Source organism: Rana temporaria, chromosome 8 (assembly GCF_905171775.1).
Source record: "Rana temporaria chromosome 8, aRanTem1.1, whole genome shotgun sequence".
Taxonomy (NCBI): Eukaryota; Metazoa; Chordata; class Amphibia; order Anura; family Ranidae; genus Rana; species Rana temporaria.
In genome coordinates this window covers 174,596,563-174,616,114 of record NC_053496.1, presented here as the reverse complement: position 1 = coordinate 174,616,114, position 19,552 = coordinate 174,596,563, and the positions used below count along the sequence as shown (strand labels likewise).

General features: G+C 44.5%; 2 protein-coding genes across 3 annotated transcripts; both read right to left on the bottom strand.

Moving 5' to 3' along the window:
• Positions 1-2,580: 2,580 nt before the first annotated feature.
• On the bottom strand, positions 2,581-6,811 carry LOC120909471 (zinc finger protein OZF-like). 2 transcript variants are annotated; one of them, XM_040321246.1, is made up of 6 exons: positions 6,495-6,811; positions 5,962-6,102; positions 5,781-5,847; positions 5,567-5,664; positions 5,272-5,434; positions 2,581-4,158 (listed from the first exon to the last, which is right to left on the bottom strand). In XM_040321246.1, exons 1-6 carry the CDS (start codon positions 6,558-6,560, stop codon positions 2,966-2,968), a joined length of 1,728 nt encoding a protein of 575 aa, XP_040177180.1. In that variant the 5' UTR covers positions 6,561-6,811; the 3' UTR covers positions 2,581-2,965. The 2 variants fall into 2 exon arrangements, with proteins under 2 accessions (XP_040177180.1, XP_040177181.1); XM_040321247.1 differs by lacking the exons at positions 5,272-5,434; positions 5,567-5,664 and having other exon boundaries at positions 6,495-6,809.
• Positions 6,812-12,334: 5,523 nt separating this feature from the next.
• Positions 12,335-15,635, bottom strand: LOC120910509 (zinc finger protein OZF-like). Its single transcript, XM_040322266.1, has 3 exons — positions 15,525-15,635; positions 15,274-15,409; positions 12,335-14,371 (listed from the first exon to the last, which is right to left on the bottom strand). Exons 1-3 carry the CDS (start codon positions 15,633-15,635, stop codon positions 12,921-12,923), a joined length of 1,698 nt encoding a protein of 565 aa, XP_040178200.1. The 3' UTR covers positions 12,335-12,920.
• Positions 15,636-19,552: the final 3,917 nt, after the last annotated feature.

Below are 19,552 nucleotides of genomic sequence, written 5' to 3'. Positions count from 1 at the left end.
AATGGTCAAACATTCCCATAGACACACTCCTAAACCTTGTGGACAGCCTTCCCAGAAGAGTTGAAGCTGTTAGACCTGCAAAAGGTGGGCCAACTCAATATTGAACCCTACAGATTAAGACTGGGATGCCATTAAAGTAAAAGGGGTTGTAAAGGTAAATGTTAGGATGCATTAAGGTGAAAAAAAACCCGACGGTACTGCCCCCCCCCGTTTTACTTACCTGACCCCTCGATATTCCTGTGCGCGTCCATGTGATCGTCTTCGGTTCCCAGCCTAGCCGTTGATTGGCTAGGCTGGACGGAATGATAGCAGTGCAGCCATTGGCTGGCACTGCTGTCAATCACAGCGGATGACGCGGCGCACCAGGGGGCGGGGCCGAGTGATACAGTCGGTGGCTATGCCCGCCGCTGTATCGCGGGAGCGCGCTTGCAAAAGCTTTCCACCATGCTCGCTCGCATGAAGGTAGAAAGCTTTTGCGAGGAGGAGCCGAGACAGCCGCCGAGGGACAACCAGAAGACAGGGTTAGGGGACACTCTGTGCAAAACGAGCTGCACAGTGGAGGTAAGTATAACATGTTTGTTATTTAAAAAAAAAAAAAAATGTCTGCCTTTAGTGACCCTTTAATCTGCGTGTAAACGCTGGCGTCCCAATACTTTCGGTAATATAGTGAACTCGCCTACCCAAACATAACTAAACTACAAACCAACATGTGTAGTACTCTCTGAACTTGTGCTGCATTGTCGCTCTCCACCATGCACCTTCCGGCAATTCCCAGGTGTCAAAATATATTAGCTGTAATAGCTGATGCTTTCAAACACAGACTGTTTGGCACAGTGTTTGTAAACATGTTTCTGATGCTGGATAAAGAGCTACAAAGTAGCATTGTTACTTTTGCATTTACTCCGTTTCATTCATCTGCAGATCAAAGAAGTGCGCTTCAAACTCTATGTGAAAATGCAATGTGACAAGTAACAATATGATAAAAAAAGGTTGTTGGTTTTGTTGAATAAAATGTGTTCTTATTTAACCCCCTCATTAAGACTTAATTTACCTTAATCAACCCTATTTAACTCCTTCTTCCCCTTTTCCCCTCAACTATTTACAGTTAAACATTATTGTTGAATTCTTTTTTTTTTTTTACAACTTACATTTTTTTATTTGAAAATGTAAGAAAAATACAGTACAAAGTCAGAATTATTGCATAGTTACAATTGATTACTGTGATGGAATGCCCGGGCACCCAGCCTGGGTGCTTCTGGCAGGTATTATGGCCAAACTTTGCACCCAAGAACTAGAGGACACTAGCTTAGGTGCAAACTGGAACTGACGTTATTGTTAACTCACACAGATTATATACAGTATACCACCAGTGCCGAGACGAGGTCACCTAGAGCCCAGGGCAAGCATGCCAAACTGCGCACCCCCAACATGTATGAGCATTATGTGTCAGCAAATGCCCCCCCCCCCCCCAAAAAAAACTTGGCATTATCCTGCATGATTATTACCTCCTAAGAATAAATTCCCTCTAATCTCAGTACAAATCGTCCCCCTGCTGAAATCCCACCTCCCAGCACATACGTTTACCCCCTCCTTCCCCCTAGCACAAATGCTCCCCTCCACCCAAAAAAAAAAAAAAATCACTCCTTATCTAGCTCAAATGCTCCATCCCCTCCTAGTACAACACCCCCCCCCCCCAAATCACCCGTACTAGCACAACTCCTCCCCCAAAAAAATTCTCCTCCTAGCACAAATCCCCTCCCCCCTCTATATCACCTCTTCTAGTACAACCCCCCCCCCCCAGATCCCCTCCTAGCACAAGTCCTCTTCTCCTATCCCCCTCCTAACACAAATCCCCCTGAATCGCCACTTGAATAAAGTTCATGCGTGTGTAAAGGCAGGTGTCCCAATCAGGGGCGTTGCTACGTGGCAAAATGACCAGTGGCGTGAGGTTTTTGGCTGGGTTGTGGGGCGGAGGGGGGGGGGGGGGGGAAGCTCACTTGCTGGTTGCTGCCTGGTTTACCAGTGCCCATCAATGCTGACCACTGAACTTACCTGCCTGACACACTGACCGTAATGGCATACATACACTGACGGTAGTAACATACATACACTGACCTACCTGACATACATACACTGACCTACCTGACATTCATACACTGAAGGTAGTGACATACATACACTGACCTACCTGACCAGGAGACAGATTTCATGTGTCTTGCAGCAGCTCAGCCGTGGTGTGCGGCCAGCCCATCATCACCACAGCAGGCAGCCAGAGGAGGAGAGGAGACCCGCCCGCCCGAGCGTCAAGCAGGGATCTCACAGTGATGTGGTGCAAAGGCCGCATTGTAATTCCCGCCTTCTGGAGCCTTGCAGCGCCTGTGATTGACGTCACACGTCCCGGTCTTGGACCAGTGGGACGTCCATCATAGGCGCTGCAGGCTCCAGAAGACGGGACCTGCTATGGCACTCGGGATCAGATCGGTCTCCGATAGAAGCCCTGAGGCTTTTCGGGAACCCATTCGGGGCTCCAGCCCCCCCTCCCGACGCCACTGGTCCCAATACTTTTGGCAATATAGTGTATACGTGATCCGGTGTTCAGCTGCCACCCTGTAGCAGTAAAACTGCTAAAGGATGGACGTAAAGTGGTTAAGCATTACAAAAATCACTGCATGTCCCCCAGGGAAGTTCCCAGCCCCCCCATTCCATTTTTGACAATCCATTGCCTATTAGCCTAGAAAATAATGAACTCCCATTGATTTCAATTAGGCTCAAAATTGCCACCTAAACCTTACTGGAACCGAACCCAGGCATGTTCAGATCATCACCAATAAGTAAGACGGGAGACAGAGTAAACATGGCCGATAGGAAAAGTTGATCATTTCCAACAACCCCCCAATGTGAGCAGAAACAGAACCAAGAACTGAATCAGGTCGCTACAGTAGATGTGTGCTCTCTAAATGTCCAATCAGATGTCCTGTCTGGGTGAACAATTTCCTGCATTCAAAGTAGGCAAATCGGTGTCCTTTGTGTGAGTTCTCCGGTGTTTATAAAAGGTTCTTTGGTCAGCAAAACATCTCCCGCACTCTGGACAGGAATACGGACGCTCACCTGTGTGACTTCTCATATGTGTCTGAAGGATTCCTTTGTCAACGAAACACTTTCCGCACTCTGAACAGGAAAACGGACGCTCACCCGTGTGACTTCTCTGGTGTGTAATAAGGCTTACTTTCTGAATGAAACATCTCCCGCACTCCGAACATAAAAATGGACGCTCGCCCGTGTGAATTTTCTGGTGCCTAAGAAGGAGTCCTCTTTGATTGAAGCATTTCCCACATTCTAAACACGAATATGGACGCTCGCCCGTGTGAATCCGCTGATGTAAAAGGAGGTTTGGTTTTTGAGTAAAAGTTTTCCCACACTCTGAACATGAAAAGGGTTTCTCGCCTGTGTGAATTCTTTTGTGTAATTCGATGTCTCTTTTACGAGAGAAACATTTCCCGCACTCTGAACATGAATAAGGACGCTCACCTGTGTGAAGTCTCTGGTGTCTGACGAGGTTTGCTTTTCTAATGAAGTGTTTCCCGCACTCTGAACATAAAAATGGATGCTCACCTGTGTGACTTTTTTGGTGTACAATGAGGCTTGCTTCCCTAATGAAGCGTTTCCCGCACTCTGAACAAGAAAAAGCATTCACACCCTTGTGACTTTTCTGGTGTGTAAGAAATTCGCTTTCCTCTGTGAAAGATTTCCCGCACTCTGAACCTGAAAGATTCTCAGTGGTGTGAGTTTTAAGATGTAGAAAAAGGTCTGATTTCGTCTTAAAATATTTCCCGCACTCCAAACAAGATAACAAACTCTCTCCTGTGGGAAACCCTTCATGGATCAGAGAAGACTCCTTGGGTATAGATGGACGTGTTGATGAATCTGCACTGTGAGAATGGAGATGGAGGTCTGAAGTAACAGAATGTGATTGGTCAGAAGATTCCTCAGGATTAGAGGGATCTGTTGATGTCTCCACATGATATGGTCTGTGGGGTGGAATCTGACTCATGTCATTCACTTCAGGAGAATATTCAGCAATCTCATTATTTTCCACATCATAATCTGGAGATGAAAAAATAGTATTTCCCTCCGAGGTATTCCTGACATGGTGTCCATCTGTTAGGAAGTAAAACATGACGTTATATTGAGGACTGGAGATGAACCTTTCATATGGTGTACAGTATCTCCTCCTCGTTTGTTGGGAACATGACGTTATATTGAGGACTGGAGATGGACCTTTCACATGGCCTTCTCCATGTCTGTCTGTCCACCTGCAAGGTGATTAATGTGGCCAGTCTCTGGGTGGAGACCAAACCTGATTTAAGCCAGCCAAGCCTGCAATCTCAGTATCTCCTCAGTATTTGTTGGGAACATGACATTAAAAGGGATGGAGATGGACCTTTCATATGGTGTACAGTATCTCCTCCTCATTTGTTGGGAACATGACGTTATATTGAAGAATGGAGATGAACCTTTCATATGATGTACAGCATCTCCTCCTCATTTGTTGGGAACATGATGTTATATTGAGGAATGGAGAGGGACCTTTCATATGGTGTACAGTATCTCCTCCTCATTTGTTGGGAACATGACGTTATATTGAGGAATGGAGATGGACCTTTCATATGGCCATCTCCATGTCGGTCTGTCCACCTGCAAGGTGATTAATGTGGCCAGTCTCTGGGTGGAGACCAAACCTGATTTAAGCCAGCCAAGCCTGCAATCTAGGTATCTCCTCCTCATCTGCTTGGAACATGACGTTATATTGAGGAATGGAGATGGGCCTTTCATATGATGTACAGTATCTCTTTATTTGTTGGGAACATGACGTTATATTGAGGAATGGAGATGGACCTTTCATATGGTGTACACTATCTCCTCCTCATTTGATTGGTAGTGCGATAAATAGTAATTGGTCCAACTTGATGGATTTATGTCTATTTTCAACCTAACTATGGAGCTATTTAACTTCATTATTCTGGTAGGTAAGATTTATTTTTTCCATAAAACTGACATCTTAACTTACCTTGTCACACAATTATACAGTATATTAGCTTCATCCTACCAGAGACTGGGAAGTTTTGTTGATAATCTAAAACTTCTGCTCCAACTACATACCCTATACTCGTAGAAGCAAAAAGAAAATTGGAATACTTTCTGCATTTTAAGTTCATCTAGGAGGTGGACCCTCCGTACTGCTCTCTCCTTTACAGTAAAGTCTCCTCTTACCCGGTGATGTGAGGGGCGGCTGGTTCTCCATCATGACGTGAAAAGATTCCTCATCCTTAATTGGCAGCATCAAGGTGCCCTCTTCCATGGACTCATGGCCCATCACATATGTCTCTTCTTCTTCTGCTTTAACCTCAACTTTTATAACTATCGGATCGTCACCCTAAACAAAGGAAATGGTTGACAAATATAAGATATAATGATGCAAGACCGCAAATAAAATATTTTGTAGGGTTTATACACTGTCTTTCATTGTTGAGTCACATTCATGTTCCAGATGCTCCATCCAACCAACCTGATAACAGGGAGCATTGTTGTGATCTGTCTGTGTGCGATCCCGGGAATACAGAGGACGGGGACATCTCTCTGGTGGGTTCCCATTACTGGATCCATCTGTAGGAAACACACACACTGACTGAATACATTGTTTCTATGTGTTTATCAGATGATGGGGGATCTAGGTGGAGCCTCCGTACTGCTCTCTCCTTTAAAATAAAGTCTCCTCTTACCCGGTGATGTGAGGTGCGGCTGATTCTCCATCATGATTTCCTTCTGTTCCTTCAAAGTTCTCCATTCCTATGTGGAAAAATAAGACAGTGACATCCTGACACACACAATGATACAGTCACGATCCAGACACATCCCTTGTCTGTTACTGGATAATGTCCCAGAATTCCCGGCACCGCTCACCTCTCCTGTCAGCAGCTCAGTGATCTTCTTGGTGGCTTCTAGAATCTTCTCATCGCTGTTTCTCTCAGAAGACAGGACAGTGATGTGTCTATGGCTTCCTACCTGATGGCCACCAGATGTCTTCTTCACTAGCATGTAATCCTATCAAGAGATATCATGAGAAATTTGAATGATTATATGAAGTTCAGGCGCGATATACCCAGAATCTCCCCCATATCAGTTCACGTCAGATTATCTGTCACCTTCACCTAATACAGTCAGATCTTTGTTTCAGAAATAAAAGAGGATTGTATAATGATCCCAGAATGCTCCTCATCTCTCTGGTCAGGTCTGTGTTTTATTAATAGAGATAAGAGTGATGTCATGTGACCTCCCAGAATCCTCCTCACCTCTTCAGTCAGGTCTGTTTTATTAATAGAGATAAGAGTGATGTCATGTGACCTCCCAGAATCCTCCTCACCTCTCCGGTCAGGTATGTGTTTTATTAATAGAGATAAGAGTGATGTCATGTGACCTCCCAGAATCCTCCTCACCTCTCCGGTCAGCAGGTAGATGATCTCCAGGGTGAGGTCTAGTATTCTCTTCTCCATGCTCATCATATGATCTATAGCGGGCTCTTCTCTCTGGAGGAGAATGATCTGTACTGGGATGAGTAAAGACAGTCTTCTTACATCCCAAATGGGTTAATATTCCATACTGCAGGCCGCATTCATCTGTCTCATTGAAGGTGAAGCCAAACTCTAGGCAAACTTCTTATTTTAGGCTTGGATAGTGAGGAGAAGGGTTATAACTTTTATGGAGGTTGTTTTTCTGCCTGTCCCCTTGTTAGGGAGATTTCCCCTAAGGGCTCTTTCACACTGGAGGCCCGTTCAGGTCCGCCTGCCAGTTTTTTAGGCTCTATGGAGCCGCGGATGTCAGCGGTGACATGCCCGCTGACATCCGATCTGCCAAAGTGTGACGGAGGAAAAACCTACATTTCCATCCGTCTGGCGGATCGGATCAGGTGAACACGGACAGACGGTCCGTGTTAATCCGATCCCCCCATAGGGGAGAGCGGCGATTTGACAGGGCGGTCCCTGCACAGTGTGCTGGGACCGACCTGTCATCCGCCGGCTCAGCGGGGATCAACGGAGCGATCCCCACTGAGCAAGCAAAGGTGCACAGGGCGGATCATTACTGATCCGCCCCGTGTGAAAGGGGCCTAACTGTTCATTTGACCTATGCAAGACAAAACAAGAAGTGAGTGGAATCCCCTGTGGGGACATAGATAGCTGGATAAATGGTTCTATATTTTGGATGTATCCGGTCTATAAACCAAAGGATATGGATGATACCGTCACCATCCAGACACATTCCTTACTGGATAATGTCCCATAATTCCCAGCACCATTCACCTCTCCCGTCAGTACAACCTCGAGACAGCTTTATGGACAGTTGGATAAATGGTCCTATATTTAGGATGTATCTGATCTATAAACCAGAGGCTCTGGATGGTCAGTTGGATAAATAGTCCTATATTTAGGATGTATCTGGTTTATAAACCAGAGGTTCTGGATGGACAGTTGGATAAATGGCTCTATATTTAGGATGTATCCGGTCTATAAACCTGAGGCTCTGGATGGACAGTTGGATAAATGGGTCTATATTTAGGACGTATCTGGTCTATAAACCAGAGGCTCTGGATGGACAGTTGGATAAATGGCTCTATATTTAGGACGTATCTGGTCTATAAACCAGAGGCTCTGGATGGACAGTTGGATAAATGGCTCTATATTTAGGATGTATCCGGTCTATAAACCAGAGGCTCTGGGTGGACAGTTGGATAAATGGTTCTATATTTAGGATGTATCTGGTCTATAAACCAGAGGCTCTGGATGGACAGTTGTATACATGGTTTTATATCCAGGATGTAATCCTCTATCTATATATGTGCGTATCATCATTTGCTGGAGATAAAAGACATCACAGTGACTATGGAGGAAGAGGACGGACATGACGGAGGTTACTGGGTGTAAATATAAAATAATAACATATTACCTTCTCTGCTGCCAGTTCCTGCAATGTCTCCTCTCTACTTCCTGAAAACTCCCCTCTCATCGAGAACTTCCTGTCTATGCCTTACATCACTTCCTGTGTCTACCCTCTCCTGCATCCTGTCTGAACATTAGATCACTTCCTGTCTGTGTCCACATAGCATAAGTTAGGCTTCGCCTACTGGAGATTGTTAAAATTGCAGCCTGTGTTATTTTTCGTGGCGCTTCCTTCCATTAGGCATTATTACACAGGGAGATTATACCTACCTCCTTTTCCAACCTGATCACCCACCTCTTGAATTATTCTACATCAGTACCTGCTTAATGAGCAAAAACTATTGCCCATTAGGTTTTTTTTTTCCTGTTAGTTTTACGAGTGGCTTATTATGATCCCATTGGTCCCTCACTATCCCTGTGACATCTCAACAATAAATTAGACCTGATGAAAAAAATATCCTCCGTAAAAATATCTCTGTAGTGCTGGATAATGTACAGTGGAACCTCGGATTGCGAGTAACGCGGTTAATGAGCATTTCGCAATACGAGCGCTGTATTTGTAAAAATCGTAACTCGGTTTGCGAATGTTGTCTCGCAAAACCAGCACGATTCAGGCCAAAGGGGTGCGCAGTGCTGTGTTTGGCCTGAGGTGGGGGCCGCCGGAGCTGAGCAGAGCCGAACGTTGCGGATCGCAGCCGTTCGGAAATGCACGAAAAGCCCCCCGAGGACAGAACAGCTGACCTCGGCAAATTTCGGGAATTAAGTCTTTCCGAGGTTTGCCGAGGTGTCCTCGTTTCTGAGGCTCTCAGGCACCCCCCCTGCCTCTGGCCACATGCGGTATTGCATGCCATTGAAGTCAATGCGGAACTAATTATTTTTATTTCCATTGACTTCAATGGGGAAACTCTCTTTGATATGCAAGTACTTTGGATTACAAGCATTCTCATGGAACGGATTATGCTCGTAAGCCGAGGTTCCACTGTAATGCCTTCAAAAAAACTATTATGGTAAATTGTACAGAGTGTACAAAAATGTACAACGCTACAGTAGGACCTGGACCCTAGACGTAAAACTTCCCCTGATAATTAAATATACAGTATCTCACAAAAGTGAGTACACCCCTCACATTTTAATCTATCTTTTCATGTGACAACACTGAAGAAATTACCCTTTGCTACATAAGTATAAAAATAATAATAATATAATTATATTATTATATTAGTCATAGCTTATGACTAAGCACTAGTTTCATTGCGAAACGCGTCAGCAGTCAGGTTTTATTTTATCTTGCTGTGACTTGTAGTGCTGTCCTTCTTTTAATAAAAGGCTACAATTTGTTCAGAGTGGGGCTGTCCAGAGACAATCTTTGTTCCTGCTTTGCCCATAGTAGTGTCCTGTACCTCCCAAAACAGTGTCTTCTGACCCCCTTCACATCAACCTCCTTCCCCCGTAGTGTCCTCTGTCTCCCCTCCAACAGTATACCCCTGCACACCCCCCACATACACATAGCACTGTGTAGGTCATGGGTGCTCAACCTGTGGCCCTCCAGCTGTTGCAGAACTACAAGTCCCATGAGGCATTGCAAGGCTGACAGGCACAAGCATGACTCCCAAAGGCAGATGCATGCTGGGACTTGTAGTTCAGCAACAGCTGCAGGGCCACAGGCTGAGCACCCATGGTGTAGGTAACACTTCCCACCTGCCAGCGTGTGTTCATCAGGGTGGAGATCAGGAGACAGCACAGTGCTGGGTGGAAGGAGCCGGAGCTGCCGGAGTTCAGAATAGCAAGCTGGTGATTGGTTGCTAGGACTGTCTAGCAACCAATCACTCAACAGCTCCTGCCCTCCATCCAGTTCCCGCCTCCCATTCTAAGCTCTGAGGAGGCGGAGCTGTAGTTACAAATCACCTGTCGGCCCCCTCGTGGTCCACCTTTCGATTGTGATCGGCAGTTTGCCGACCCCAACATTGGAGGATTTCTCAAACTTGCACAAAGTAAGGTCCATAAACACATGGATGAGCGAGTTCGGGGTGGAGGAACTTGACTATCTGGGAGTTGGCTTGTTGTTAAAAGAGGCTTTCACACTACAGGGTTGTCAGGGTTGTAGAGAAGAAGCCCATGTCCTCACCAACATGGGGACAAGGTGCTTTGCCAGGTACGTGCCCCACATGTTCAGAGCATATGACAGAATGGGGGAGTGAACTCCGTTTCCTGGTCTTTCAGGTTGCATGCTCAGATAAGGGTCTGCTATAGATTTTTGGGGAGCCTACAAATTTTTTTTTCAGGTTTCCATTTTAAAATCAATTCCAGACCAGAATTAGTGGGCAACCCCATGATTTTTTTTTTGTGTGGAGGTCCGTGTTTTTTATCCGAGTTTTACACATTTTATTTATTTTTTTAATCCGTTTTATTGATTTTGCATAGAAATACAAAACAAAACATAAAGAGGCCAAACACGCCCTCGCAGGGGCCAATACCTCCGTACAAAATTATAAAAAAAACAAACAGTAACAACCTAAACTGCAACATAGTATGGCCATACCACCCAACTTTCTAAGATGGGAACGAAGGACACCTATTAGCAAAAGTAGGACACACCCCCTGCTCCGCCCCCTTACAGGAGAAAATAATTGGTTAAACCCATAAGTGCTTTTTTTTACCACTACTATTCCTTTATATTGGCCTATGAAATTTACAAATGCAGCAATTTAGGAATTAAATGAAAGGATTAGCACCGGGAATCACTTTTTGAAAGATAAAAATATGCATTTTATATACAACCCTATAGATCAGACCAAAATGAGGGTAAAATAAGGAGGGAGGGAGGGACAGAGGGACTTTGTTCCAAATCAAGGACAGTCCCTTGAAATCCGGGACAGACCCTTGAAATCCGGGACAGTCTTTCGAAATGCTGTCACAAGGGATGTTGTTTGTTCCTTGTGATAGCAATAAAGTTAATCCAAAAAAGAAAAAAAGTGTAAAAAAAAGTTTTGTATAAATCAAATAATTCAGTGGATCCTCGGATTGCGAGTAAAGTGGTTAACGAGCGTGTCGCAATACGAGCACTGTGTTTTTAAAAATCCTGACTTGGTTTGTGATTGTTGTCAGTACAAGCTGATTTTTGGAAAGGGAGGGTGTCCCTGAATGTTTGAAAACGTGGTCACCCTAGTGGGGGGGTACCGGAGCCGAGTGGAGCCAATGCGAAAATGCTTGGAATATCTCGGAAATACTCTGTCCCCGAGCCTTTCCGAGTTCTGCCGAGCTGTCCTCCGGCCTTGCTGAGTGTTTTCGAGGCTCTCCAGCGCCCCCCACCTCTGGCGGTATTGCATGCCAATGCAGAACAAATTATTTTCGTTTCCATTGACTTCAATAGGGAAACTCACTTTGATATGCGAGTGCTTTGGATTAAAGCGGAGCTCCACCCTAAGGTGGAACTCCCACTGATCGGAACCCTCCCCCCCTCCGGTGTCACATTTGACACCTTTCAGGTGGGAGGGGGGTGCAGATACCTGTCTAAAGACAGGTATTTGCACCCACTTCCGGCCACACAGTCTCGGGCAGACTGTGAGCATGACGTCGCCTCCCGTCCCCGTTGTGTGCTGGGAACACTCGGCTCCCAGTACACAGCGGGAGCCAATCGGCAGGCGTAGCGCGACTCGCGCATGCGCCGTAGGGAACCGGGCAGCGAAGCCGGAGCGCTTCAATTCCTGGTTCCCTCACCAAGGATGGCGCGGGGGGGGGGGGGCAGAGTGATGAGCGATCGCTCGTCCTCTGCTGCGGACGTCGCTGGACTCCAGGACAGGTAAGTGTCCTAATATTAAAAGTCAGCAGCTGCAGTATTTGTAGCTGCTGGCTTTTAATATTTTTTTTTTAGCGGACATCCGCTTTAAGAGCATTCTCCTGGAACGGATTATGCTCGTAATCCAAGGTTCCACTGTAATAATATATATATATATTTTTTTTAAAGCACCCCCAGCCCCCCGTTCTTATGCGCAAATGCGAATGTAAACGGCGATCGCACCACACATGCAAGGTATCGTCGTGAACATCGACGAGAGCAATAATTCTAGCACCACACCTCCTCTATAACTCTAAACTTGTATCCTGTAAAGATGTTTAAAGCATCCCCTATGGAAAATTTTAAGCACTGTAGTTTGCCGCCATTCTACAGGCGGACGCAATTTTAAAGCGTGACATGTTAGGTATCTATTTACTCGGCGTGACATCATCTTTTATATTTTACAAATAAAAAATAGGTATTATATTGTGTTTGTGTGCAATAAAATTCATGAAAGTTTATTTTTTCCATTAAAAAAAATTGCGTTTGAAAAACTGCTGCGCAAAAATTGCAACACCCATTATTTTATTCTATAGGGCTTCTGCTAAAAGATATATATCTATATATATTTTGCTTTTGTACATGTCCTCCAGGGCACTGCCCATCCCCCTCATGACATTTTTGGACAATTCATTACCTATTAGTCTAGAAAATAATGGACAGAACTGTTTTTTAAAATATTCGGCAATTGACTTCAATGGGGTTCAGATTTGGCACCCAAGTTTATGTCATGTTCACCGAACCAAACCCAGACACGCTCGGATTGTCACTAATAAAAAACATGGAAGACAGAGTCAACATGGCTGACGAGAAAAGCTTATAATTTGGAACAAACCCCAAGCTGTGCAGAAACAAGACTAATCTCAGACGGGCGGAGCGAAACGCGTCGGTCGCGTGGCCTGATTGGAGTCCAGGCTGAGGTTGCCACTTTCACACCGGTCCTAGGGGCCACATGGATGTGCAGTTACAGGGACCCTCCTTTTTTCTTGATGGGCTGAGCCAGGGACTGTATCAGGCCGCTACAACGCGCGGGGGGGGGGGGGTCTCTGATGTCTAATTAGATGTCCTCTCCAATGAAAGATGAATACCGACAATCACTGTGTGAATTCTCTGGTGTTTACGAAGGCTTCCTTTGTGAGCGTAACATTTCCCACACTCTGAACAGGAATATGGACGCTCACTGTGTGACTTCTCTGGTGTTGAAGAAGGTTTCCTATTACAGTAAAACATTTCCCACACTGTGAACATGAATACAGATGCTCATTCGTGTGTCTCCTCTCGTGTTGAAGAAGGTTTCCTTTCACAGTAAAACATTTTCCGCACTTTGAACAGGAATACGGACGCTCACCTGTGTGACTTCTCTGGTGCTCAACAAGTTTTCCTCTCTGAATAAAAGATTTCCCGCACTCTGAACAGGAAAACGGACGCTCACCTGTGTGAATTCTCTGGTGTTCAACAAGGCTTCCTTTCCTAGTAAAACATTTCCCGCACTCTGAACATGAAAACGGACGCTCATCTGTGTGACATCTCTGGTGATGAACGAGGCTTGCTTTACAAGTAAAAGATTTCCCGCACTCTGAACAGGAATACGGACGCTCACCTGTGTGACTTCTCTGGTGTGTAAGAAGGCATCCTTTGTGATTGAAACATTTCCCACACTCTGAACAGGAATATGGACCCTCACGGGTGTGACTTCTCTGGTGATAAACGAGGCTTCCTCTGTTAGTAAAACCTTCCCCGCACTCTAAACATGAAAACAAACGCTCACCCGTGTGACTTCTCTGGTGTTTAAGAAGGCGTCCTTTGTGAGTGAAACCTTTCCCACACTCTGAACAGGAATATGGACGCTCACCTGTGTGGCTCCTCTGGTGTTGAAGAAGGTTTGTTTTTTGAGTGAAACATTTCCCACACTCTGAACAGGAGTACGGACGCTCACCCGTGTGAGTTCTTTGGTGTATTAGAAGACCTCCTTTCTGAGAGCAACATTTCCCGCACTCTGAACATGAATAAGGATGGTCGCCTGTGTGAGTTCTTTGGTGTATAATGAGGTTTGCTTTCGAAGTAAAGTGTTTCCCACACTCTGAACATGAATTTGTATTATTCTGATGTGTAAGTTCGCTTTCCTTAGAGAAAGATTTCTCGCACTCTGAACCTGAAAGATTCTCCGTGGTGTGAGTTTTAAGATGTAGATGAAGTTCAGGTTTTGTCTTAAAATATTTCCCGCACTCCAAACAAGATAATGAACTCTCTCCTTTGGGAAACCCTTCATGGATCGAAGAAGACTCCTTGGGTATAGATGGACGTGTTGATGAATCTGCACTGTGAGGATGGAGATGGAGGTCTGAAGTAACAGAATGTGATTGGTCAGAAGATTCCTCAAGATTAGAGGGATCCATTGATGTCTCCACATGATATGGTCTGTGGGGTGGAATCCGACTCGTGTCATTCACTTCATGAGAATATTCAGCAATCTCATTATTTTCCACATCATAATCTGGAGATGAAAAAATATCTCCCTCCAAAGTATTCCTGACATGGTGTCCATCTGTTAGGAAGAAAAAATAAAATATAAAGGAATTCACAATACACCAAACCAACTATGATACTATGGGATACCACTGATTGTACATTGATGACCTTGTTTTATTGGGGAATAGAGATGGACCTTTCATATGGCCTTCTCCATGTCTGTCTGTCCACCTGCAAGGTGATTAATGTGGCCAGTCTCTGGGTGGAGACCAAACCTGATTTAAGCCAGCCAAGCCTGCAATCTCAGTATCTCCTCCTCATTTTTCGGGAATATGATGTTATATTGGGGAATGGAGATGGACCTTTCATATGATGTACAGTATCTTCTCCTTATTTATTCAGTAGTGTGATGAATACTAATTGGGTGAACAACATTTTTTTCTTTCTTTTTTTCAACCTTACTATGTAGCAATTTATAAAAGACTGCATTCTTCAGGTAGGTAAGATGACTTTTTCAAATTAAACTGATATCTTAACTTGCCTGGTCAACCAATTCTATATTAATCTCACCTTACCATAGACTGTGACATTTCCTAAATGTTTGCTCAAACTACATACCCTATACTTGTAGACGCAAACTGAAAATACTTTCAGGTTTATCTAGTTGGACCTCCTGTGTTGCTCTCTCCTTTACAATAAAGTCTCCTCTTACCCGGTGATGTGAGGGGCGGATGATCCTCCATCATGACGTCCTTGTAGAGATCCTCGTGTCCTTCTAAATACTCCCACTCCTCCATGGAGAAATAGATAGTGACATCCTGACACCTTATAGGAACCTGACACACACAATGATACAGTCACCATCCAGACACATCCCTTGTCTGTTACTGGATAATGTCCCAGAATTCCCGGCACTGCTCACCTCTCCTGTCAGCAGCTCCATCATCTTCTGGGCGACTTCTAGGATCTTCTTTTTACTGTTTCTCTCAAGATTTAGGAAGGTAGGTGGAGGCACAGTGATGGGGTTTTGTCTTGCTCTTGTTATTGTAGACAAGCGGGGACTTTTCCTCTTTGTAATACTCTCAAGAGATGTCTTCATAACTACAGCACAGTCCTGTGATATACAGCAATACATATAATATTAGAAACCTCCTCACCTCTCCAGACTGGTTGGTGTCCCAATATTAGAGATAGGGTGAGGTCATATCATCCTACAGAATTCTCCTCACCTCTGCAGTCAGCAGGTGGATGATCTCCAGGGTGAGATTCAATATCATCTCATTCAAGGAAAGTTTATTTTTTCCCAATTTTCCATCATTCAAGGTCTGCTGATTCTCCATCATGACGTCCTTGTAGAGATCCTTGTGTCCTTCTAAACACTCCCACTCCTCCATGGAGAAATAGACAGTGACATCCTGACACCTTATAGGAACCTGACACACACAATGATACAGTCACCATCCAGACACATCCCTTGTCTGTTACTGGATAATGTCCCAGAATTCCCGGCACCGCTCACCTCTCCTGTCAGCAGCTTAGTGATCTTATTGGTGACTTCTAGGATCTTCTTCTTGTCACATAAAGTAGTCAGGGGCACAGGTGAAGGGACAGTGATGTGTCTCTGGGTTCCTCTCCATCCTTCTGACACACGGTGATGTCTACTGGAGGTCACATACTCACCAGATGTTTTCTTCACTACTTCGTAACCCTATTGAGAGACGTCATGAGAAATTCATTCAGTGACATTCCCAGAATCCCCCCTGTATCAGACCACATCATCTTCACTTTATACATTCACTAATTATTTTATAGTAAGACGATCGTATAATATTCCCAGAATTCCCCTCAGCTCTCTAATCAGATTTGTGTTTCATTAGTAGAGATGAAAATGACGTAATTTGACCTCCAGAATCCTCCTCACCTCTCCAGTCAGCAGGTAGATGATCTCCAGGGTGAGGTCTAATATCTTCTCTGTCATGTGACTTTGGTCTTTGTCCATCGTCATCATTGATGTGGTCATGTGATCTGTACAGGGCTCTCCTCTCTGTAGATGGATAATAAATAAAGATAATAAAATAAAGTCTTTCAGAACAATTCAAATTCGGATCGGTCAAAAAACGAAATAGCTGGTTATTAGGCAGTGGGCCTGGAAGCCAGCGTCCCTAACAACCATTAGCTTGCCCACTGACAGATGAATGTAAACATAAAGAATGCCAGCCTTTCCCGGCAATAAAAAAAAGGTTAAAAAATTCAGTAGGACCCCCCTAGTCCATACCAGGCCCTTATCTGAGCATGCAGGTCAGAAATGGGGAGGGGATGAGCGAGCACCCCCTCCTGAACCATACTGGGCCACATACCCTCAACATGGGGGGTGGGTGTTTGCCCCCCCCACCCCAAAGCACCTTGGACAAGAGCCTCTTGGACATGGGCCTCTTCCCGACAACCCTGGGTTGTGGTTGTCGGGGTCTGCGAGTGGGGGGCTTATCGGAATCTGGAAGCCCCCTTTAACAAGGGGCCCCCAGATCCCAGCCTCCCCCTATGTGAATGGGTATCGGGTACCTACCCATTCACTAAAAAGTGTCAAAAAGTAAAAACCACAAGAAACATAAAAAAAAAAAAATAGTGTCCCTCGATGTAAATTCATTGTCAATCACGACACCTGCGGAACCCGTAAAATAGAAAAAAAATTAAACGCCCTGCCTTGTGGAGGCTACGTGAAGTCAGAAGGGGGCCCCTTACCTATATACGGTAAGAGCTGTCAAAGCGCAGAGCCTCCCACAGAACTGTCAGAGCCTCCCACAAGGCGGAGCGTTTTTACTTTTTTACTATTTTACGGGTTCGTCGGGCGTCGTGATTGACAATGGATTTACATCGGATTTATTTTTAATAAAGGGCTTGTCAAAAACAGTTTCTTGTGGTTTTTACTTTTTGACACTTTTACGATTTACAATGACTTTCCCCATTTACACCTTTAGCAGTTTGTAGCTTGAAACCCAAAGCTACAAAACTCTCAACAAACAAAATCCCACAAATTTTAATGGTGGCAGTTCATATATGAGCACTGATCACATATGGTGCTTGTAGCTCAATACCTGATGCACCAAAAGCTACATGACCTACCTTCGATGTACAATTGGGTGTTTTTTGGCCAAATGGACTTCTATGGAAACACCTGCTTTTGATTAGTGTCCGAAGCTTAAATACACATGTAAATGTTTGAGATTTGGTTCTAATACACTCATTTACGCAGCCTAGAAAGGATAATAGTGCAAATTTGTAATAAATACCTCCTTCAGAAAATGTCTCCCGATTAGCCCAACACGATCACAACGCTCCAGCACAAGAGCAGAACAGGTGGACAGTAAAGAAACTCAGCTTCTGTTGTTGCTTGGCAACAATAACGTCAGGAATGTAGTTCTTCCTGAAACACCCACACTGCAGCGAACCACACCCCCTTCACACAGTCAAGTAAAGTTACTGGGCATGTGCAGACCACAGCCAATGGCATGAGAGGACTTGGCTGTGTCTGTTGTCGCCCAGCAACGTAGTGTTAGCTGCTGTCCAGAGACACAATGGGGGGAATTAAAGGGTCACTAAAGGAAATTTTTTTTTTAGCTGAAATGGCTGTTTACAGGGCATAGAGACATAATAGTTAACTGATTCCTTTTAAAAATGATTAAAAATTGATAAAAAAAACAATCATATAATGTGCCTGCAGTGTAGTTTCGTTTTTGCTGTTGTTTGCTGGTTCTCTGATGTACAGAGAGCCACTAGAGGGCAGTCAGCCAATAGAGAGCAGTGATACTTTGTCTAAAACTCCTCAGCACCAATCCAGTTTCGTTTTACTCACACCTCCTTGATTAGTGACCACCGTGAGAAATCTCCCAGTACTGTGGTTATCAGGAAACAGGCAACCAGGAAGTGTCCAAAACAGAGAGGATTTACAGCAACATCAAAGCAAAAACGAACAATGAGGACATGAAACCAGGACTGCAGCAAGGTAAAGGAAGCTATTTAGCTAAAAAAAAAAATTCCTTTAGTGTCCCTTTAACAAAGAGAAATTCCTTGGTTTTGTGGTGTAAATATTGGCGTGTTTCCTGTGCGCCCAATTATAAGAGAGGTTCTACGTTGTGCTACGCCAGCTGAGCCAAATCACATTAGAAGTACTTTGTGAAAAATTCTATAAATATCCGATTGTGTGCGCCAAAATATTGAAGCCCTTGAGCTAATGTTCCAATTTAAGAAAAATTAAACAAATATAAACCGCTACCAGAGCAATGTAGTAAACCGAACTTCCGTTTGGCACCAAAATGTTAGTGCACGCATCCTAACCACCCTCAAATCTGGTGAACCATTACCATGGGACAAATTAAAGAATTGGTGGGCATCACTTTTATTAATTTCTAATTAATAATTAAATTTGAACTCCAAATACATCGGTCCACCATTGCAGTATAAGTGTACATACTCCATACCTGAGGGACCGCAGTGGAAGCCAAGAATCACGAGAGAAGTCGTCGCTACTTCAGTGATCATCAGCATCTTCCAGGTCCTGGTTGTCCTGCTACATAGTAACCACAGGGGGTCACTTTTCCGGCATGGGCTCCATTGGGTGAGGTGGAAATTGTGACATTCCCAGTCTTTCCACCTCGTTCCACTAGAGCAGGGATCTCCAAACTGCGGCCCGAGGGCCAGATGCGGCCCTTTGCTAGCCTTTATCCGGCCCTCAGAACTTTATTCCTCCCACTGATATGGGGCACTATTCTTTCCACTGACTCCAACAAGGGGGCACTTTTTCTTCCACTGATACCAATGATGAGATACAATTACTCTTACTAATAGGGGCACTACACCTTATCCTACTGATCGCAAACTATGAAGCCATATTTATTCTCACCGATGCTGGGCCCAGGGCTTTTTCTGCCCTCCGCTGGCCACAATCCGGCCCTCCTAAAGGCTAAAGAACAATAAACTGGCCCTTGGTTTGAAAAGTTTGGAGACTCCTGCACTAGAGTATGTCTCGTATTCATTAACATTCACTTGCCTACTGGGCACATTTACTACCTTGCTGCCCAGGTAACTTTTTGGCTTTTAGCGCTGTCGCAGTTTGAATGACAAATGCGCGGTCATGCAACACTGTATCCATATGAAATCTTTTTTTTTTTTTTTTAGACAGATAGAGCTTTCTTTTGGTGGTATTTAATCACAACGGTGTTTTTTGTTTTGATAAACAAAGAAAAAAAGACCAATAAAAAAA

Coding starts and splice junctions, on each gene's coding strand:
- LOC120909471 (XM_040321246.1), bottom strand. CDS start 6,560: ATGATGAGCATGGAGAAGAGAATACTAGACCTCACCCTGGAGATCATC. Junction 6,103..6,494: donor TCTACCTGCTGACCGGAGAG/GTGAGGAGGATT, acceptor ATCTCTTGATAG/GATTACATGCTAGTGAAGAA. Junction 4,159..5,271: donor GCCGCCCCTCACATCACCGG/GTAAGAGGAGAC, acceptor ACTTCCTAACAG/ATGGACACCATGTCAGGAAT.
- LOC120910509 (XM_040322266.1), bottom strand. CDS start 15,635: ATGGAGAATCAGCAGACCTTGAATGATGGAAAATTGGGAAAAAATAAA. Junction 15,410..15,524: donor TCCACCTGCTGACTGCAGAG/GTGAGGAGAATT, acceptor TGTATATCACAG/GACTGTGCTGTAGTTATGAA. Junction 14,372..15,273: donor CCTAAATCTTGAGAGAAACA/GTAAAAAGAAGA, acceptor TCTTCCTAACAG/ATGGACACCATGTCAGGAAT.